The sequence below is a fragment of the Myotis daubentonii genome, chromosome 2 (genome assembly GCF_963259705.1).
Source record: "Myotis daubentonii chromosome 2, mMyoDau2.1, whole genome shotgun sequence".
Classification (NCBI taxonomy): domain Eukaryota; kingdom Metazoa; phylum Chordata; class Mammalia; order Chiroptera; family Vespertilionidae; genus Myotis; species Myotis daubentonii.
The window spans coordinates 21,519,443-21,542,344 of NC_081841.1; the positions used below are offsets into that span (position 1 = coordinate 21,519,443).

Genomic DNA, 22,902 nt, shown 5'->3' on the forward strand with positions numbered 1-22,902 from the left:
AAACAGCTCCTCAGGTTCTAACTGGAACTCATTTTGCAGACTCGGGCGTGGGGCCCAGAACAGCCAGGTGCCCCTAAGCGGCATTACTCTGATTTGTTTTCAGCCTCCTTTAGAACTGGAGCTGGTTCCTTGGACTCCAGGTGTGCGTTTCAGTGTAAGATTTCTGGGCCTGTCCCTGTAGCGAGACTAGTGTGACTCACAGAGATCCTGGTTTTCGCGTGGGTGTTTCAGCACAGTGTTTACGGTGGCAAGAGAGGAGACGAGGAAGCTGCTGCCTGTGGGCCCGGCCTTGGGGACGTGCTGAGTTTCATGGCTCCTGACATGGTCATAAGTCCCAGAGACGGGATTACCTGTGTTGTGTGCTCGTAAAATGTCAGTGTGTGTAACTGGATTCTTGGGGGGGGGGGGGGGGGGGCTGTGAAACAGCAGTGCAGGGACTTTTTATAAACTCTCATTTTCAAAAGACTTTATGTGGACTTGCTCCTAAATCTCACTGTGACATTCACCACGTGCCCTCGTGGGTTTTTCTCAGGGCAAGTAATTGTTCTTTGTAATTTCTGACTTTACTTGTGAGATATTCGAAGGTGGGTCTGGATGAAAACTCAGATGGGAAAGGAGGCTTGCCAAGGGGAGAGGGCCAGGGAGGAAATTCTGGTGAGTTTCAGAGATTCTCTTTCATTGAAGTAATCCTTCATTTGCGGAATAATTATTTACTAATGACCGTTTTGTCCGAAGTGTGAATGGGGCAGGGGAGCCATGGAGATGAGTAAGAAATGGCCCTGCCCTCAAGGAGCTAAGCTCTGGTTAGAGACAAAGACAAGCACACTCATGAGAGGAAGGGAGGGTGTGAGGGTGCTGCAGAGCCAATGTGGAGCTCAAGGGATTGAGGGCATCTTGGTGGGGAAACAGCAGGCCTAGGTGGCCAGGACTACATTCCAGGAGGAGGGACTGGCAGGAGCAGAGGCAGGAGCATACGAGACGTATTTGGGAAACGTTGAGTGCTCCCATGCACGGAGCAGGTGAGGAGGAGGCGGAGGTGAGTGCTGTCATGCTTCTGGGAGATCAAACAATGTGAAGACAGAACAAAAAGCCTTAAAAGTTGGTGACCAACCTAAACTGTCTGCAGCCTTTCGGAGTGAGGTTGAAGGAAGAGAGGTTTTGTTTTCTGTTTGGTGTTTCAGGATAGATACACCTGCCCATGTGTGTTGGCAAAGGATGAGACAGAGTGCAGAGGCAGGAAAGAGGTGGATTAATGGAGCAGGTTCTTGAAGGAGATGGGAAGCCTTGAGAGAGGCCCCATCTTCTTTATATTAGATACACACACGTGTAGTCCCAGGATCCCCTCCACAGTGCACGGGACAGTTGTCAGTCTCCATCGCCTCTCATCTCCTCTGGTCTAAGCCAGTTTCTGTCTTTCCTTGTTTTTCATGACCTTGACTGTGTTGAGAAGTTCTGGTCAAGTCTTTTGTAGAATGCCCTCAGTTGGGTGTGTGTCTTGTTTTTCTCATGGCCCATCTTCTGTGAAGAAGAAGAATTTTTTTTTTTAATATATTTCTTTATTGATTCCAGAGAGGAAGAGAGAAGGAGAGATAGAAACATCAATGATAAGAGAGAATCATTGAAGTGAGTTCTCCCCAGAATACTCTGCACCCCTTAGATAGTGCTGCCCCCACAACCATTTACGCCATTACTAGGTGGCGACAATTATACTCATTTCATGGCCTTGTGACCCAGCCAAATGAAGCAGTTTCTCCAATAGCATTACAGAAAATGGGGCCGCTAATGGCTTACACAGCATCTCCTCAGGCCAATGAGCTCAGTGATCCAACCAAAAAACATCAGCAGGGCCCATTCCTCTGGTGAACCAAGTGCTCCCGGTCCTGCCCCTGACCTCCCTTCCCCCTCTCTTACGGTGAGGCTTTAGGTATGAGACTGCCACCTATTGCCGCTTCTTCCATTTCTCCAGAACCAGCTGCTTCTTCCCCCATTCCGCAAAGTGTTCGGGATGGGGTCCAGACATGCAGGACCTGTGTTCCTGTATCTGGCCTTGTCTTTCACTGGGTGAGAACTGAAGTCTTTCTCCTGCTCGTTTCAGTTCTCTGGGAAATGTCCTTATTGCCACCTGTGCGTGTAGACCAGAGAACTGACTGGCCTTCTACAGATTGACTTGGGATCCTTGAAATTATGAAATGGGAGAGGCTTAACCGATGGAGGTTTTGGAGCGAGCCCCATCATTATCAAGCATGCATCGCTCCCAAAGAGACCCAGCTCCTGCCCATGAGAAGCTTCTGTGCACAGTGCAGCCTTCCATCACCTTTTGTAGCTTCGTTCCTTTGGGTGGGATTGTTTTTACTCTTTTCATGGTGACTGACTTAAGAACTTTGCTGGCAGAGGAAGGAGTGGGGCGTCTGAGTAACTTTACCCACTGGAAGAATGAGATGACTTGAAGATAATTCTTTGATAAGCACAAGCCTAGAACAGAAAGGACACTGCCTCTCAGCAACAGCAGCACCAAGATGAGGGCGAGAGGGAGGACTGAGGAGAAGGTCTGTGGCTAAGGGCTAACCAAAACCTGGAACAACCTCCGGCTGTGTGTGAAGCTCCAGCCTGCAGGGTTCTCAGGTTGATGCTTGTGTGTCTGCAAGGCCAGCAGCCTGTCTCCCATTTTCCAAGGGTCTGATTGGGCCTCCTCGTGTTCGGGTGGGGGAGTGGGAAAAGCATCGCCTTCTTTCTTTTTAACTCTCTGGGACCCAGGGGAGCTAGGCCAGGGCCTGCCCCCCATGAAGTCAAGTGCATGCGTATCCAGTACCCAGTATACGGGGAGTCCTAACTGGGCCCCACCTAACGGCATGTCCCTGCTCTAATGAATCAGGACAACTCAGTCTGAACCAGAGTGTCCAGACTGGGAATGGGAGAGAGACTCACAGAGCCATGTCCATTGTCTTTGGCCTAAGCCAGGAGATCCTCGCTCACCTGCATGTCTTGTCTTAATAAGATGGAAGACCTGCCACATTTGCTTGAACCTAAAGCTTTCTGGTTTGTTTTAACTCTAAAAGTCCTGCTCTTTCAAGTCTGGCACCCATGAGTTTTTCTTCTCTGTACTGTCCGACCATGGACCATCGGTGATGTGCCATTTTTACTACTGTTTGGTGTTGCCTTCCCTAAGGTGGGGACTGGGAGGTTTGGGAAGGTGCTGAGTGACTGTTCAAGGGGGTAGGAGTGTCGTTGTGGTGACCTAGAAGCTGACAAAGTTGTTCTCACAATCACTTGTAATATATAGTCTCCTTTATTTGTAGACATACTTAAAAGGCAAGAAAGGGCCACCTTCCTGTTTTACAGGTGAGAGACTGAAGAGTAGAATTCTGAGCGGGAATTCCAGCCCGTCCCTGGGGAACACACCCAGGGCAGTGTACACCACTGCGGGTCTCGGCAAGGTTTTCACTACTGCACGCGGAGGTCTTGGGTCACCCTTTCCACTGCTGCTGTCTCTCCTCTTCCACCGAACTGCCAAGTCATGGGGAAAAGGAGGGGAGCAAAAAAGGAAGGAAAGAGAGGCCTGTCCAAACCCTGGGCTGTCTCAGCTCTCCGGGGGCAGAGAACCAAGGTTCCTGAAGAGCAGGGCTCTGGCGTAGGGCGTCTCTGTTGAGAAGGGTGGGCCAGTGAAACCTGGTGCCTGGGCGTTGGCCCGGAGCCCACCCCCTCAGGCATCCAGCTGGCCACTACACTGCAGCCTGAGTCACTGCCCAGCAAGTCCTGGTACGAGCATGAGAGACGGAGCTCAGCTGGCCCTGAGGGTGGTGAGAGGGCTTGGCAGGAGGCCACCTCCACAGGCATCTAGTTCAATAATGCCAGGCCAGGATTTGGCACCTTAGTTTGGTTCTTTATTGGGAAAGTCTGCCCATTACAGTCCAGTATCTCAACTTGCCCACCTATGAAATGGGATTTCCATCAGATTGGAAGATCACTTGGAGGTTTCTCATCTGATGTTTGTAAGGATCACTGGTAAGAAAGCAAGTACCTAACCTAGAACTGGGCAGGTCAGCTTGTAAGTTTTCCCTGTGTGGAAAGAGAAAGGAGCAAATGTGGACGCCCTGGAGGGGACTCTGAGGTCTGATAGGAATCACAACTGCCCTCATTGGCACATGGGTGTGCCCTTTGGCCATCTTATTTCTTGTTTTATTGTATGGTATATACACAGAGCAGAGCATAAAACATGAATGGCTTAAAGAATAACTATGAAGTGAATACCCATGTCACCACCACCCAAGTCAAAAGCTGGAATATTGCCAGTGCCCCAGACCCTGTCCCCAAGTGCTCTTCCCTGATGAGAACTCCTCCCTCCTACTACAGGTCACCACCACTCGACTTTATAATAATCACTTCACTTTCTTCCCTTTGTCATCTATATACCCCTAAACAGTAGAGTAATATTTAACTATATGGAATATATTGAATGTATTCTTGGGGTTCTTCATTTGTTTAACATGGTGAGATGCACTATAGGATTGCATATTGCTATAGTTGTTCATTTTCTCGGCTGTATAGTATTCCATTATTCATAAAGTAACCATATTGCTGTACTGCTAGTAGGTAATTATTTACAAGTATTCCCAGCTTACTGATATTTTTAGCAAATGGATTGATCCCCTACTCCCAATCCTACACGGCCTGCTGCTACTACAGGTACATGGGTGAGGGGCAGAAACCAAGTGTGGTCTCACCTTCAGCACTCAGAGATCGTGCTCTCCCTGGCAGCCAGAATTAATGCCAACACCGTGTATTTCTTGCAGCTTGCTGGGATTGCAGTCCTTGCCATTGGACTATGGCTCCGATTCGACTCTCAGACGAAGAGCATCTTCGAGCAAGAAAATAGTCATTCCAGCTTCTACACAGGTGAGCATGGGGAGACTTGGTGCTTCCTCCAGCTGCGGAAATGCCTTGTTGATCCAGGGACTTGGCCTTGGGAAAGACGTTTGCTCTGGCCACATTGGTCAGTCATGTTCCTTTCAAGCTTTGCTTTTGTGTAGTTATGCCCATGAATTTGCATTTGACTGATGTGGTTTCTTTTTTCATGCTGACTAAGTCTGGAGTTTCGACTATTCTCTGATGTGAAGTTGGCTCCACCAAAGTTGCTGCCACTCTTGGGGATTTATTTAAAAACCTCTGTCCTGCCCTTGCCAGTGTGGCTAACTGGTTAGAGCATCGACCTGAGCACTGTAAGATTGTGGCTTTGATTTTCAGGTCAGGGCATGTGTGGGAGGCAAACAATCAATGTGTCTCTCTCACATTGATGTTTCTCTCCCCGACTCCCTTCCACTCTCTCTGAAAATCAATGGAAAAAATATCCTCAAGTGAGGATTAACACACACAAAAAAAGAAAGAACCTCTGTCCTGGATCCTGATCCCCTCTTCGTTTCATGTCTTCTCTGGCTTAATCGTCTCCTCAATTCAAAAAGCTTTGTCCTGCGGAATCCACAGTGCCAGGCAAAGGAGAGGTGACTCCTCCCCAATTGTTCAGATAGGGGCTCTGAGACCCCAAAGACCTGCCTCCTGGATAATAACAGTCAAAATTAGTAAGAGAGACTAGCAGAGACTCTAGCCCTCTGGACCCCTGGTGCTGGAGTAAAGGCCAAGCACTCCTGCTTTAGGGAAAAGGTTTCCAACTTAAGCAAGAATTGATTTAACATGCCCTGGCTGGTTTGGCTCAGTGGACGGTGCGTCAGCCTGTGGACTGAAGGGTCCCAGGTTCGATTCCAGTCAGGGGCACATGCCCCGGTTGCGGGCTCGATCCCCAGTGGGGGACGTATGGGAGGCAGCAATCAATGATCCTCTCTCATCGTTGATGTTTCTGTTTCTCTCTCCCTCTCCCTTCCTCTCTGAAATCAATAAAAATATATTAAAAAAAAAAAAAAAAAGAATTGACTTAACGGGTTTCTTGGTACCCACAGGCTCCGTGGCATTTTTCCTAGCATCATTCTGTCGCTTTTCACCGCCGTATCGCCCGTAAACGCCTCTCTAAAATGAGTGGGAGCGTGGAGGGAGCCTGTCAGACACAACTGCCCAGTTTCTGGGACGACCCAGGCTCTGCTACTCTACTTTCTGCCCAGTTTCAGAATAGGAGACATTTCATTTGCGAGAAGCAAAAGCAGCCCCCATTTCCCCTATTTTTAGGATGGTGTTGTCACATCATCAGGCTCAAAGTATAAGTTTGGTCACTTCCTTCCCACCCACAAAAGAAGTTATGTAAGAAAAAAAAAAGGATGAAGAAAACAGTCTGAAGAAAATTATCGCCAGGCCTTCAGGAAGAGCGCGGTTGGCTGCCAGCCTGCAGACCTCCTTCCCGCCTCCCAGAGGCCAGCCACATGGTTCCAGGGCCCTGGGCTCTGTGGATGGTTTCCAGGCTCTTATTATTTTTTGCTGTTGTCGTTAGTTGGGTTTTTTAGGGTGTGCCTCCCTATTGTGAGAAAAAAGTGAGGGGAAGAAAAGCACAATGCGTGTGTGCATTTTTAAACTGCGCACAGTTTTCAGGGAGCAGGTCTCCATAGTGCCCCGACTTGTTTTAGCAACAGCTTGCTTTCTGTGAGTTTGTGGCAGCCCTGGAATGCCGCCTACAGAACTAGAGGGGCAGGGGCGGGGGCGGGGTGCTGGGGGTGGGGACCAGGAGCACTCCATTTCCTGTCATGTCATGTCATGTCATGTCACACCAGGCTGCTGGGAACCCTCTGCAGGGAGGGGGGAGAGCAGATTTGCTGGAGGAATGTGGAGGCGGGGGCAGCCATTGCAGGCAGATCCTCCTGAGGAGAGCCCCAGGCACCCCATAGCTCTCTGCAGGGACCCAGCTCCCACACTCTCCCACTAACCCTTCTCTGTGTGTCCTTCACTGTCTCACGTGTGGTTATGTAATGAATCACGGGAACGCTTCACCGTACACGGAGTGATCCCCATCTCACTGATGAAGAAACAGAGGCCTCGGGAGTTAATAACCTGTCCGAGCGCCATACCCTCAAAAGGCAGGGCTAGGATTTGAACCCCGTCCTGTGAAAGTTGCTTCTTGTATGACCTGTACTGGATTGTGGGGAGGACTCCCCTATGTAGGAATGGAAAATATCTATACTGACCGGATGTTACCCAGGGGTGGGGACAGGGTGGGGGCTCTTTGGGCCTTTGATTTTGCCCAAATTGTAGTTGGAGGGGGGAAACCGCAAGTATCGGTGGCTCCAGCCAGCAGATGACAGGTGGGAAAGTCGTGTAGAGTGTCAGGAGAGTGATGAGCACACTGTCTGGGTGAGCCAGGACCTGCTTCTGGGAACCTCACAGGTCATTGAAGGCCCTCCCCACCTCCCACCCCCACCCTCCGCCCCCCATGGCCACTGGTCCTACCTTCAGTGACTAGGATAGGGATTGGAAGGCACAATCCCAAAGAGACACAATGCATGTGGGGGTTATTTTTGCATTAACACAGCCTTAAGCTCTAACAGAGGAAATGGACCCTTTGCAGCTGGACCCCCTCCCTGGGAAAGAGCTCAGCTTGCGGAAGCTCAGGGAGCAAAGGGTGATGCAAGTGACACCAGAGCATCAGTCAGCTGGGATGGCCACTTGGGTCTAGCCTGGCCCTGCCTTTCCCTGAATGCTTTCTGAAATTCAATCATTATGGTCCATGGGCAAAGAGCTAAGGAGGCTTCATACACTGTGTCCCCTTCCACTCGGACTGTGACACCAGCCTTGGTATTGACCCATTGCCCTCTTCCAGCAGCGTGCCAGCTCTACCCCCACTGCTATTCCCAGCATCAGGAGGTGACCATCCCTTGCCCAGGGGCACTGACCATCTGCAGGGCAATCCACAGGCCAGCCTGACCATATAGCTGGCCCATCAGGAAACCTGAAGGACCACAGCTTTGAAAGAAGAGAAAGAATGGGTAGCCAGGCAGAGAAGCAAGTGAAAAAGAAACGTTCCAACATTCAAAACAGGCCGTAGTGAAGCAGAACAGCTGACAGGCGGCCTTATAAGGGCCTTGTCTGCTGTTCAGGCCCTGGGAGAGTCAGCCCGTCAGTATTCGTGATCCCAGGCTGCAAACATGCTGGGGAACTTCATTTTCTTGGTCTCGGGCCAGCAGCCCTTCTTAACTCCTTGGTGTCCTCCCAGAGCATAGCCACTGAATGAGGGCATGGGGGGGGGGGGGGGGGTGTTGGTGAACCAGAGACCATGGGTATCCACACTCTCAAGGAACGTTCCCCTTTTGTGACAGGGTAACTGACGCATCGCCTGCGTCAGCTGACTTCCCTGTTCCCAGCTTATGACTTGGGGCAGCTTGTTTTGTTGCTCTGTGTCTCTTCGTCTTCCTGTCCTAAAACTGGCAGAGTGTACACACCCACACCTCTGGGAGGCAGAGCACTCTGTGCTTGGCAAAGGGGGTTCGAAGTGGTGCTCATTAATGAAAACAGTGGGATGGAGAGGGACGGAGAGAGCTGTTGGGGTTCCTGGGAACCCTGATTATGTTCATTGGAGATAATCAACTGTTCTAAGCAAGTGGAGGCCAGTAGTCTGCTGGGTTTTGTTCTCCACACAAACAGGTATGGTGAGTGCTTTTTGCAAGATGGCGTTGAGGTGGTGACAGGAGGCTGATGAGTCCTCTGTCCAGCCAGCGCCGAGCCCTGATAAACAGGTGAAAGGACACCCTAGCATCTGCCACTGCTACACCAAGGGCTTTTTTAAACACTAGCAGCTATAATGTCAGCCTGAAAAAAAAAAGCAGAATAAACAACCCTTGAGCAAACTACACAGTAATCCTAGAGAAGGCTCTGTGACAAATAACTTTTTCCATGAGTCAGATGGAAAGCCCACATTCACTTGTTTTATAAAGGAGAACGCTTTGTTATCTGGATGGCCAGCCCTTGCTAACGAGTTGGGGTGGAAGCTAAGAGGAGCTTCGCAAGAAGGATCCCTGCAGGGATGGCCCTTTTAACAGCAGCCCACTCCCCTGACTTCCGGGGGGGGCGCTTGCAGATGAGCCATCTTACAGCTGCTGCTAAAATCCCCATAAACAGCTGCCAGGGAACTGGAGAGGGTGAAGCCAAGACACCGCAGATCTGCAGCTGCTTGAGCAAGATTTAAAGCCAACAGCAGCCTTTGTCCTAAAGTCTTCGTCCGCTAAGCCCAAGAATGAATATTTCTTATTAAGGGAAGCCCATTAGGAGACTATTCTTTCTTTCTCTCTAGCTAGCTAGCTAGCTATCTGCACTGGATCCCTATCACAGATCCCTAATGCTACTCACCCAACTCCCCAACTTCTGCCAGGGTCTCCAGGCCTACTAACTGGGATCTGGACTTAGAGAAAACATGCCTGTTTGTTCATTCCCACTCAACGGATTTCATTTGTTTGTAAATCCTTTAGATCTCTTAATAACCCCTATTTACTCAGTCCCTGCTATGGAGCTCAGAGTGACTCATCCTCATTGTCTTCCCGATAAGAGGGGGAGAAGCCGAGGCCGTGTCACTGCCTCTACGCACGGGTGTCCTCATGTCAGAGCCCTCCTCCGCAGCTCCTGGGGCTTGGGCCCCGCAGTATGGAACTGCCCGGGAGGATGGGACTTGACTCAAGGACAAGCTGCATTTGTCCCCTTGCCCAGTCTGAGCCAGGCATGCACAGGAACAATACCCATATTCATACAGCATAGGGGTTTGCCAGTAAACCCACGTGACTTGACATCACGACAGATGTGGGGCAAAGGGGGCAAAGACACAAACGCTCCCTTGTGTGCATTCTGCTCGGTGCTGCCCGTGAGCTTCAGCTGCAGGCAGACTGCACAGTTTGTGGCCTGCAAAGCCTCGGCCCCATACTAGGGGTCCAGATGTGGACCAGTGAAGTCACAGACACCTGCCCAGGGTTATCACTTCAGTATCCTGTTGTGTATTGTGTGGAAGTATCATAGATTCTCTCCCTTTCAGCCCCTATTTCAAGAAAGTTGACCTGGTCCCAGTTAGCAGGGAGGGATCAGCAAGTATATAAAAATTCATCATTATGATTCATAATTGTCACCCATCCTTTGTATTCTTAAGATTAGCAGTAGCTTGAATTTGTTGTGCACATCTTGATGACATGTCACTTAATCTTCATAACCATCTCGTGGTGGACATTACCATCCCCGCTTTGCAGATAGAGAAGTGATGCTCAGAGAGATCAGGTGGCATTCCTAGGGTCACAGAGCTGGATTTCAAACCCAGTCTTCCGGGGTAGAAATGCCCCATGGGGCCTGCGTGAGGGGGGTAGGGTAGTCCCTGAAGAACCACTGTGACTTCTCCAGAATATAGCTGCAACCTGGGCCCCTCTGGGCATTCCCGGGGGGTGACTAGGGCTAGTATGCTCCACCGGATCCCCATCCCAGGACTATGCCTTTTGTTGGGCATAGAAATTGTAAAAGGCACTGCCCTTCTCATCACCCCCTCCCCATTGGTCACTAAAATTGAAGGCTTAGAACGTGTCACTCACACCTCCCCTTTAACAAGAGGATAGAGCCTTTTCACCCTTGACATAGAGTAACCGAATTGCAACCGCAAGATCTCTGTAGTGTGCTCTAAGGGCAGGATCTTTTTTAAATTTTCTAGCAGCCAACCTCTCATGTTACTGATAAGGAAGTTGAGACCAAGAAAGGGAACATGTCTTACCCATGATTACACAGAACTTAGTAGCAGAGTTAGGACCCAGTCAAGGGTCTCCTGACACCAGGCCTATCTTCTCTGCACTAGAGCAAGCTGCTCTACCTTTGCCAACATGTGCCCTTGGGTGTCACTAACTGTGCGTGCCTCGCTGCCACTCATGGCAGGGCCGGCTGCCCCAGTGTGCACAGCCCCTTGCTGCTGGAAGCTTGCCCTGACAGCTTCTTCTGCCAGGTAGAGGCTGGCAGGGGGCTCATCAGAGTCCCAGGAATTTACCCTGAGTTTGGGGGGTCTGTTTTCATTAGCCTATGTGGATTCATCTACCTGGAAACAGGTGACAGACTAGGCCAGTTTGTGTCCTTCGTAGAATCTGGGGCTCCCAGGGATATTCTTTGTCCCAGTTAAGGGGTATAGGCACCCTCCAGGAAGGCTGAGGGTAAGATAGGAGTGAGGACTTGATGCCATGGGGTCCTAGAAGAGAGACTGGTGGGAAGGAGGCTTGAGAGCAAAGGTGGAGGGGGACAGAGAGATGGAGGGAGCACAGTCATATCAAGGGAAAACGGAATTGCAGGAAACAGCTGGGCCTCCATGCTAATACCTCCATGTCCTGTCCTCTGTCCTCTCTCCTCAGGAGTTTATATTCTGATTGGAGCCGGTGCCCTCATGATGCTGGTGGGTTTCCTGGGCTGCTGTGGGGCTGTGCAAGAGTCCCAGTGCATGCTGGGATTGGTGAGTATCCTTTCTGTGTTCCCCACACCCACCCCACCCCCTGCCCCGAGATCTCATAGAACAGATGGGATGGGGTGGGATGGGGTGGGGTGGGGTGGGGTGGGGCGGGGCAGGGTGGTGCTCGGGAAGGGGGGTAGAGGGGGGGAGAGAGGGGAGGGTGAATAGGATACCCCAAGGGCATGAGCTGTCCTCAGCACCCCCAGGGTCCCTCCACTCAGGGCCCTACCCCAGCCTCCTGGCCAGGCAGCTGTCTTGTCCTCTCCCCTGTGGTGATGCCTCCCTCTCTTCCTCTCTGGAGTCTCTATCTTATCACTTTCCTTCAGGTGACTAAATGCCAGGACTTTGTTTTTCCTTTTTTCGAGGGCCACGTTTGCTTTCTTTCCCTGAATCCACAGGTACCTGTGCCTTCTCTTTTTCAAAAACTTGTTTCAATTTTCCTCAAACTCCAGAGTGTTCTCACTTTATTTCCTCAAATCTCTGTGGTTTTGTAAGTGAGCAGTGGTATTTTATTATTGACTGGCTCCTAATTAACTCCTTAGAAATACCAATGCTGGGGCCCCCTGTACCCAGGCCTTCCCTCCAGGCCTTCCCTGCTGCAGCTTTCGCTCCTCGCCCGGGCTTAGCTCTCTCAGCTCCCCCACTTCTGGGAACGGCTCCGTTTGTGTCCCCAGGTGCCCGGTCCCAGGGAATTGCTATTCCTCCTTGTTTGCCAGGATACCCTTTACTGTTCTGGTTGGCTAAGATTGTTCCTCGCCCACCCCCCTTTTTACCTTCTAGTTCTTTATGTTCCTCTTGGTGATATTTGCCCTTGAAATAGCTGCGGCCGTCTGGGGATATTCGCACAAAGATGAGGTAGGTGCTTTCTGTAAGATCTCGGGGCCTCCCGTGATTTGGGTTTGGGAGTTAGCAGATGAGGGGTGATGCGGGCGGAAGGGTGTCCTGGCTGCCCACCTTGGTCAGCTTTCATCGCGCCTCTTATTCCACCACGTTCCCACATGCCCTCAGAACGTGAGCTTCCCAGGGCAGGGTATGTGAGCGTTATACTACCCTGGGTGGTACTGTGCCAACCACTGCTTCCAGTTCCCCAAACGGTGTTGGCACAGAGTAGATGTTCAGGAAATAGTCACTGGGCCAGCGTATCTGTGCATGTGTCTCACACCTCGGCAGCCTTTCCCCAGTTCTTCTGGAAAAGACAGCTTAGGGCAGCGGTTCTCAGCCTGTGGGTCGCGACCCCTTCGGCGGTCAAACGACCCTTTCACAGGGGTCGCCTAAGACCATCCTGCATATCAGATATTTACATTACGATTCATAACAGTAGCAACATTACAGTTATGAAGTAGCAACGAAAATAATTTTATGGTTGGGTCACAACATGAGGAACTGTATTTAAAGGGCCAGAAGGTTGAGAACCACTGGCCTGGGATGGACGCCCTTGCTCCTTTACCCAGTCTATAAATATGAGCCAAGCGATGCACAAACTGTTGCTCTCATCTTAAGGACCTTTGCCACCTAGTGTGGCAGACAGACATGCATTTGGTAAGTGTCACAGAAGTCACTAATATCCAAAAGCCCCGTGGGGTAGGAAAGGGGACTCCGGCTTCCTGGAGAAGAGAGCATTGGCCTAAACCTTGAGTGAGAGAGATTTCAGGAGGAACGTTGGTGGGAGACAGGGTACTTTCCCGCAAAGAAAGGGCCTGAGCACAGCTGAGCTTGGGCTCCATGGGGAGACCAATGCATTATGGGCCAGGATGGCCACGTCAGAACACTGTTTTAGGAAGGACTGTGTTGTCATGTTGAGCAGGAGGGAGGAAAGCAGAGAGACACTAGATGCGGGAACCCTGTTTAAGAAAAAAAATGATTTCATTATTCAGATGATAGAAGCCACAGTCATGGAAATAGGAAGGGATAACGATGAAAAATACTGAAGGAGGAACGCTGGACGTTGGTCAGCTTATTGATATTGTGGGTGTGGGGGGACCAAGAGACAGGCATCCATTAAATTGGAACAACCTCAGTTACGGGAGGATGGTAACATCTCCTTTCTTTCATAATAGGTAATACTTATTCCCCAAATTTACTTTGTCCCAGACACTGTGTTAAGAGCTTAACATGTAATGTCACATTGAAATTTTCACAGTAATCTCTCGGGTAGGGATTAATATACTTTCCATCCTAAAGATGCAGAAAGTGAGGTTCTGAGGGGCTTGGTTAATTTGCCAAAAGTCACACAGCCTCTGAGTGAAGAAAACAGGAAGACAGAAGCCTGAGGAGCTAGCCAGATCAGGAGTTCTGTTTTGTTTTTTAATTTAAGTTGAGGAGATAACATTTTGTTCATAGATAGAAGGGAAGGAGCCACGTGGGACCAAAGGGACCAACCATAGGTGCAGGAGAAGGGGGAATGACGGGAGCAGAGTTCCTAGAGGATGTGGGAGGAAAGCGAGGGGTCCCAGAGATGGCTGAGGGGAAGTGGGGGCGTGGGGACGAGGGCAGTCTGCTCGGTAACATTTCCCGAGCACGGGAATTTGTTGGCTGAGTGTGGAGAAGACGGAACAGGTGACATTTGTTCATTTGTTCTGCTGCTCTCTCATCTGTTGGTCCATCACAGGTGATTAAGGAACTCCAGGAATTTTACACGGACACCTACTCCAAGCTGAAAAACAAGGACGAGCCCCAACGGGAAACGCTGAAAGCCATCCACTATGCGGTATGTCGCCTTTGCATCTTCAGAGCATGTGCACACGGGCACTTGCTGCCCCAGACCAGTGCGTCTCTATTTCAGTCACTTTTGTGTTTGTTTCTCTCACCCCGTCCCTGCTCTTCTCTCTGCAGTTGGATTGCTGTGGTATAGTAGGGGGAGTGGAACAATTCATCTCGGACATCTGCCCCAAAAAGGATGTACTCACAAGCATCACAGTGAAGGTAAATGTGAAGAGCAAGTGCCCCAGCCCACTTGCTCTGGGCAAATCCCATAAGGGTAGAAGTGGAAGTTTGCCCTCTCGTTCTGGGAGGACAGGCATCTAAGTGCTTCACAAATATGTCTTCCACCTGCAACATCCCAGGGTGGTCACCTCATTTCTCCACTGCCTTGGCGCCTTCTGTGTCCCCAAGGGCAGCAAAACAAAGGCCAGACCAGGGAAATAGCAAAGTGCTTCTAGCTGCCTGCAATGATTTGGCAGCTGGAACTGCCCAGTGCTGCCCCATGTTCTGCCTCCCCCAGCACTCAAGGCATCCGGGACAGGTGTGCTCTGAGTCAAGGACATTGGCTTTGTAGACTTGGAAATGGCTCAAGATTGTAAACTAGAGCTAATGTCCAAACTGCAGAATGATAAGATGTAACCCAGATAAGAAATAGACCCAAAGCAGGGGCTTACCCCTCTTTCTTCTATGATTTCTTATCCAAATATGTGGGACCCGCCTCCTATTCCTCTCTTGGTTCTCCTTTCTATGCACCAACCAAGACACCTGAATCCTCCTGTCCCCTTCCCTTTCCCTGGAACCACCAATGCTCTGGGTGTGAAACGGGTATTGTGGGAGGAAGGAGGTGTGAGCAGGGATCGTGTGTGACCAGGGTCTTGGTTTGCCCCTCTAAGCCCTGCCCTGAGGCCATCAAAGAGGTCTTCCACAACAAGTTCCACATCATTGGCGCCGTGGGCATCGGGATCGCCGTGGTGATGGTGAGTGTCCTGGACATCGGCGTGGGGGGTAGGAGGGGGTCCTCTTAGGAGTTAACATTGATTAAGGGTATGCTCTGGCCAGGCACTATCTTAAGTGCTACACATTTATCAGCTGATTGAATCCTCACCATACCTATGAGGTGGAACTCTTAGCATTCCCATTTTAGAGACTAGGGAACGGAGAGACAGAGAGGTTGAGTAAGTTGATCAAAGTCTCTGAGCTCATGAGTGAAGCTTCTGGGATTTGAACTCAGTGTTCAAATCCATTCTCTTAACCATTAAGGTTCAGGGGTAAGTGTAAGGTGAAGCCACTGCTGCTAGTCCACAGACCATGCAAGGGTCTGGATCACCCCAGACCTGTTAGTTATCCTGGAATGATCTTCGAAACATGTTTTCATCATGCACCTGCTCTTCTTTTCCCCCCAAAAAAATAGTTCAATGAAAGCTACATGGATGTGAATTGTTTCATCTCCCTCTATAGTCTGAAAGGCATCCAGAGTGGACAGCCCAACGCGTCATATAATCTACTCTCTAGTAATCAGCTCCCAGGAACCATCAAGGGTTGACGAGGTTCCCTGGGGAACTCTTCAAGGGGCACAGCCCTCGTCTGCCCCTCATAAGACTACCCCAAAAGAGAGAATTGCTTCCTTTCTAAGTGGTTATTTGTACCACTCATCTGCATCTAGAAGACCTTGGCACAGCTTTCAGTAAAAGAGATAACCATACTTTTTAAAGTAGAATATAAAACTCACAAAAACACAAAAGTGGAAGTGAAAGTTCCGGCCTGTGTGGACTATGGAAACATCTGAATTTGAGCATTTAATTTAGCTCTGAGTGTATTTGTCTCACCCTGAAAGTTCTCCGGGGAAGTTACTTGCATTAGCAAGTGGCTGCAGACTCTCAGAACCCCACCTGTCAGTGATCCCTCCCATTATCTAGCCTACACGCCCCTGCTTTGATATTTAATTCATTTGGCCTCTGATTCTCATAGTCCTTTGTCTTGGCCTGAATGACTCATGGCTTTCCCTCAGCAAAGCCACTTTGTTCCTCCTATTCCTCCCTGTCTTCCAGATCTTTGGCATGATCTTCAGTATGATCCTGTGCTGTGCTATCCGCAGAAGCCGAGAGATGGTCTAGAGTCAGCGTGCGCTCCTGAGCAGGAAAGTTTACCCCTGAAGATCGTTGGCTATTTTCCTGGGGTTTTATTTTTGTTGTTATAGTTTTGTTGTTGTTTCTTTTTTGTTTTTTCTTTTTTTTGCCACTAACTTTTAGTATTCATTCTGCATTTATAAACAAGGAAAAAAGTTATTCTATGTTTATCTTTTTTAATGCTTTATTCATATGGATAGTTGAGAGATTGAGGGACTTGTTTTGCTTTGGTTTATAATTTTTGGTTTGTTTTTGCTTATTATGTTAGGCAGAAATCCTGCAATGAAAGGTACTATATTTGCTAGACTCGAGACAAAAGATATTGTACATAAAGAGATTTTTTTTTCTTTAAATAGATTTTAAAAAATGTCTATCAAATTTAATCAGATTGTAACTTATGTTGAAGACAATTTGATACATAATAAAAGATTATGACAATATCCTGGATTGGTTTTGGGGTTTCATGGCTTCCTTTATCTTTTTTTAGAGCTATGTGTTTCTCAGATGTCTTTCAACTTCTATCTGCTTTAACTGCATTTACATGAAAAGTAGGTTGGAAGGTTGGTCTTCCTACTTTACTAATGAAAAAAAATCAAAGTGTGAAGAGATGAAGGGATTCTGACCCAAGGTCACACAACTGCTAATAGGTCAACACTAGAACCCCTCTCTTACAGTGTGTTGTGTCTTAGGGTTACAGCAGTAAATGTGAGATCCCTGGTGGCAGGGACTTTGTTTTATTCACTGCTGTGCCCCCAGCACTTAGAACCTAGTGTCTGGTACATAGTAGCTGCTCAGTATTTATTATCCATTAACATTTGTTGGTTGATAAATGAGTACGTACCCATTAGGGTTTGATCCAAGAAGCAGAATATTAAATATTATGGAGAGAGAAAGAGACTTTGCTACAATCATTGGAGCTGGCTAAGCAGTCTCTGTAAGACATCTTTGCATCTGATGCTGGAGCCTGAAGCCCACAGGGCAGACAGGAAGGACGTGAATTGGGGATGGGAAGGCAAGAACAAGCTAGAACTCGCAAGCATAAGCCCACAGAGACAGACAAATCTGTATGGGCTCTTGTTCCTCTGATGTTGGTGGTATGGGTCCTACAGAGACATTGGCCAGGAGTTGGACAAGCTGAAGTGAGCTAGCAAAAAAGCAACGATTTGAGCTACAAAATGGCTGCTGCTTTATTTCCCTCCTCCAGACCTCCTACAAGGATCTTCTGGGTCTCCTCCTGCTCCACTCTAACCAGAACCGTTCAGGAGGGGCATGCTGGGAAGTATAGTTCAGCTTAACTAGGTTGAACATTCACTGAGCCATCGGTGTGGGAGACGTGGCTCTACTCAAAATGTCTGCAATCTAGCGGGCAATTCAAAGTTAGGCAGGCAATTACTACAGAGGGAGATAAACACTATGAGAGGATAAGTAGAGGCATACGAAACCTGTTTTTATTCTCCACCCCTTGATTCAGTTTGGGCTCTTTCTTAGTGTTTAAAAAAAAAACACCAAAAAACCAGCACACCAATGTTCCTAGCAGCATTATTCACAATAACCAAAAGGTGGCAACAACCCAACTACCCATCAACAAATAAATGGATAAACAAAACGTGGTATATCCATACAATGGAATATTATTTCATACAAAAAAGAAATGATGCATTAATACACATCCTACATACAGCACAGATGAAGCCTGAAGATATTATGTTAAGTGAAAGAAACAAAGAAAAAAATGCTATATGACTCCAATTATATGAGGTGCCTAGAATAAATAAATTCATAGAGATAGAAAGTAGATTAAGGATAATCAGGGCCTAGGGGTGGGGAGAATAGGGAGCTATTACTTTAATGAGTACAGAGTTTCTGTTTAGGATGATGAAATTTTTCTGGAAATAGTGGTATGGTTACATTGTGAATGTACTCAGTGCCACTGAAGTGTACACTTAAAAATGGTTAAAACGGTAAATTTTATGTTATATTTGCCACATTTAAAAAAAAAAAATCGTCTGGGTTGGCATCCTGGGTTTCATTGCTGTTCTATGGCCCCAGGTCCCTTATTTAAGCATTTGAAGTCTTACTACTATTTGTGGAAATAGTAAGTTAACCATTGGTTTTATGTACGAGTGAATGAGACTACGTTGACATATGGCATCACGTACCCTGCTTAATTCCAATACCCACTGTTTGCCAGCTCCCTCTAGGAAAAGCAAGTCCCATATACACACTTCCATCCTGCCTCTTTGCTGCAGGTGGCTGGAGTCAGTATAACAGATTGCCACTATTTAAATTGAGGGCTACCTCGGTCTTATACCCCCTGTATTTTCAGTTTGTTGGAAATAGCAGACCAATGGGCTAGCTTAAGCAAAAGCAAACAATGTATTAAGAGCACAGGTGGTGTCTTATGGAGCCTAAGAATAGAAACAGTTGAGCCATAGGAAGATCCTGGACCCGCCGTGGACGAGGAACTGCAGCTCTCCGCTTGTGTGCTGTGTGCTCTCCAAAGAGACGAATTGTTTCTGCTGCTCTGTCCACATCGGGTGGGAAAGGGCTGGCCCTCAACTCCCAAGCTTACAGAGAAAACCTCCATTAGCCAGCCCCATTTGAAGCTTTAGGAGAAAACATCTGAGCCAGTTTTAGTCAAATATCTATCCCTGTCTGGTCAGCTGGCAGTGAGGGGGGAGGGGAGCATGTAGTAAAGACAGGGCCATGCTCTGACCTGTAGACGGGACCCAGGACCCTCCACCCTGCCATCGATCCAGTGAAACACGTTTGCCTGACTCCGGGCCCACAGGTCCAGGTGATGCTCTAAAGCAGTGGTTTTCAACCTTCTGGCCCTTTAAATACAGTTCCTCATGTTGTGACCCAACCATAAAATTACTTCATTGCTATTTGTAACTGTAATGTTGCTACTGTTATGAATCGTATTGTAAAAAATATCTGATATGCAGGGTGGTCTTAGGCAACCCCTGTGAAGGGGTCGTTCGACCGCCAAAGGGGTCGTGACCCACAGGTTGAGAACCGCTGGTCTAGAGTTAAGGCAAAACGAAGCTGCTACATAGCCCTCAGGACCCGAAGGTCTTACGGAGCAAAGGCCTTTAAGAAGCTTTAGGTCACAAAAAGGCAATAGACTCTGCCAATAGCAACAAGAGCTTTGGGCCCAGAAAGAATCACTTTAAGCAAAAGAGGAATGCACCGCTGAGTATGTTGACCTCTGGTTCAACTGTTAAAAGCAGCCCAGGGCAACACATTTGAATAAACACAGCTGGATAGTAAAAGGTTATGACTTCACCCTGTGCCCTTCAGAACTGAAAGTGCTTTAAAATCCCTAAACTCCTGGCAGTCTCCTCACAAGGGCCCATCTCCACATCCCACGTCCTAATACAGCGGAATGGCGCAAGGGTGGATCCAAGACCCCACGCATCCCAGCACTGGTGCTGCTTGCTGGCGCTTCCTTGGGAAGGGGCTTTGACTAGTGCCGTGGTCGGCAAACTGCGGCTCGCGAGCCACATGCGGCTCTTTGGCCCCTTGAGTGTGGCTCTTCCACAAAATACTACGTGCAGGTGTGCATGTACAGTGCGATTGAAACTTCGTGGCCCATGCACAGAAGTCGGTATTTTGTGGAAGAGACACACTCAAGGGGCCAAAGAGCCGCATGTGGCTCGTGAGCCGCAGTTTGCCAACCACTGGACTAGTGCATTAAGACACTCCAGGAGTTCAGGCAATTTTTGTTTCACTAAACGTTAGGTGAGGGCATCTCATGAGCTTCATGGGCAAAGATGGAAAAGTATGGGAGGACTTATAGCATAATGAGGCAGACCCCCCATACAAGGGGAAAGGTCTCTATTGATGGGCTAAGGGGGTCCTGCTTTGCCTTATCCTGGTCAATGTTTTAAATGGTAACTTGAAATATATTATTAAATATTGTAGATTTCACAAAGCTCTGAGGAATATCCAGTAATTTGAGTAACAGAATTATGGTTCAAAGAGAGATTTCAGGGTCTGGAATTAATAAGTAAATGAAATCAAGCAATCTACAGTCTCTGATCCTTATAGCTAGGATAGATTTGGCTGGTTAGATAATGGGATTTTTCCCCCATATTAAGTCTAAAGACAACCACTGTATTGACTTGGCAGCTAGGTACTGTCAAAGATGGCATCTCTGATTCTCTTAGCTTGTCCCCCATGGTTACAAAGCAGCTGCTGCAGCTCCAACCATCTCTACTACACAGCAGGAAGTGGAGAGGGACAAATGCTCGCTAAGGCTCCTACCCCTTTTAGCTAAAATGCAAAAGCTTCCTCCAACAAAAGCCAACTTCCATTTGTGAAACATTGGCCCCAGTCTGTCACATGGGTACTCATAACTATAGGGGAGGCTGAGAACACATCTAGTTTTTCTAATCTACAGTGAAGGTAGGAAAGGGACAGGTCAGTTGTGAATGTTTTCTTTCATTTTACTGTTCGAGAACTTGAGGTTCAGAGAAAAATATTTGTCCCAACATTATACAGTTCATATACTGGATACAAACTTGAATCCAGGTTTGTCTTTCTCCAGTTTCAACCAGGCTGCCTCCCAGGATTAATATCATAAGAGGAAATTTAACAGGAACAAACTGGAACATCTTTTGCTTGGAAGAACTGATAAAATGCAGGAGATGAAGAAACAATTTCCCTTGAAAAAAGACATGGAAATGTAGCTTACCACAAAGTTAAGTGAGGCTGCCTGGGCTCCATCCAGAGTCACAGATGCAGTGGTTGAGCCGGAGGGCGGTATGATGCTCCAATCTGGGGCCACTCCTTAAAAAGGAAAGTGCCAATCAGAGACCTGAAGGGGACAGACCTTATTGGGGAGGGGCCTACAATCATGTCACCCCAAGAGGAGAGTGAAGGACCTGAGAATTCTAACCTAGGGTTGGGGGAGAGGGAGCAACAACACAGTGATCTTTGTTTTCAAATATCTAAAGGGCTTAAGGGCTATACCAGGGGCATATATTATCTCAGAGGTCACAGTAAGAACTGATGGGTGGAACCCACAGAAAAACAAATTTTGACTGAACACAAAGAAAACTCCTTAAAAGCAGGGATCTCCAATGGAGAAGATGCTCTCCAGGAGTAGTGTTCCCCCAGGAGAGGCTGGAGATGGGGTTATGCCAATTCTTGCACTGATGGGGACTTGAGGAATTCTTATCTCCCTTCCACCCCTAAGCACTTATGAAGATGTAGGTCTCTAAGCAAAAAAAAAAAAAAAGTTCATTATGGAGGGGGCAAGGGTGGGGTGAGGACCTCTAATAAAGGTTAGTGTAAGAGTACAGTTTCTGTTTCTATGGGCAACCCTAAAATACTTAAAAATAATGCTTTATCTCTGAAATTATTGCATGTTTTCATACTCAGTGCTATTCGAGGGCTCTTGGAGATGAAAGGGAGAGAGCACCGGAAGCCTTAAATCATGGGGTTTGTTGGGAGGATATTCAGCATCTCAGCAACCACAGCACGACTTCTGAGTTCCTGTGCGATCTAGCCTGGCCTGCAACAGGCCAAGCAGAGAGGAGACACTGGCTCGTCCCAGCTCTTCATATGGCCTCTGCTCCCCTCCCTCGCCCTCGCATCCCTAGGTCTTTCTGCAACCTCATCCAAGTTCGCTTAGCAAAAGGCTCTAAACAGGTTGTTTGGCACCGGAGCTGCTGCTGCTGCTGCTGCTGCTGGCATGCCATGACTGCGCTGGGCCCCGCCCCTCACCCACTCCCACCCTGACCTGCCCCGCGGGGCTTGACGGCCTGGCAAGTCTGCATTCACTGCGCCCCCGCGCCACTTCCTGCGCCTGTGAGCGCCCCCCCCCCACCCCCCCACAGCCCTCGCCCCACATGTGGGCGCTGCAGCACCGGGAGCCCGGCTCCAGCACCGGCGGGCGGCCGGGGCTTCCACCTGGCCTGCTCCCTGGGCTGGCTGCCTGTCTGGTGGTGGGGCTGCCTGCTCTCCGTCAGAAGCGACCAAAGTTTCTTATCAAAGAAAATTTGGTTGGAATCCCCAGAGCTCTATGAAATAAAAACACTCGAAAACTTTGCCTCTCTCTGACTTGCACAAATTTAGTTTGGCTCATGCATTAGAAGGGGTGGAAAGATGGGTGGATGTCAATCACATTAACTGCTCAGCCGATAGGCTGTACTTACCAGATTCAGACTTTTTAAAAAGTCTTTTGCCCACTGGGAGGAATAACGACTGAAGAAATCATGAAGGAAGGCAAGAAATTTCACCCAGTAGTGCTACGCAGTAGCCACGTTTATAGTATCCAGGTGACTGTCTAAAGCAGGGGTGGGCAAACTTTTTGACTCGAGGGCCACAATGGGTTCTTAAACTGGACCGGAGGGCCGGAACAAAAGCATGGATGGAGTGTTTGTGTGAACTAATATAAATTCAAAGTAAACATCATTACATAAAAGGGTACGGTCTTTTTTTTTCAATAGTTTTATTCATTTCAAACGGGCCGGATCCGGCCCGCGGGCCGTAGTTTGCCCACGGCTGGTCTAAAGTATAACCGTGTTTATCCTAAGAACTAGGTAGTAGTAAGAGCTATTTGTAGTGGATTGCTTATTTGTAAACTGGCCAATTTCAGTTACTTGAAATTGTGCGAATGAATAATGCGGGTTGACCAGACTTGCTTAGAATTTAAGGAACCCTGTGCCTGTAAATGTTACATATAGT

General features: G+C 48.5%; 1 protein-coding gene across 2 annotated transcripts in view; it reads left to right on the forward strand.

The window, feature by feature from the left end:
• CD9 (CD9 molecule) overlaps nucleotides 1-16,646 on the forward strand; it is a 33,205-nt gene extending 16,559 nt beyond the window's left edge. For both annotated transcript variants that reach the window (XM_059681980.1, XM_059681981.1), the window contains exons 3-9: nucleotides 4,791-4,893; nucleotides 11,286-11,383; nucleotides 12,161-12,235; nucleotides 13,989-14,087; nucleotides 14,213-14,302; nucleotides 14,974-15,057; nucleotides 16,129-16,646. In XM_059681980.1, the coding sequence (XP_059537963.1) occupies nucleotides 4,791-4,893; nucleotides 11,286-11,383; nucleotides 12,161-12,235; nucleotides 13,989-14,087; nucleotides 14,213-14,302; nucleotides 14,974-15,057; nucleotides 16,129-16,194 (615 nt within the window). In that variant the 3' untranslated portion in view covers nucleotides 16,195-16,646. The remainder of the gene's footprint in view (nucleotides 1-4,790; nucleotides 4,894-11,285; nucleotides 11,384-12,160; nucleotides 12,236-13,988; nucleotides 14,088-14,212; nucleotides 14,303-14,973; nucleotides 15,058-16,128) is intronic.
• Nucleotides 16,647-22,902: the final 6,256 nt, after the last annotated feature.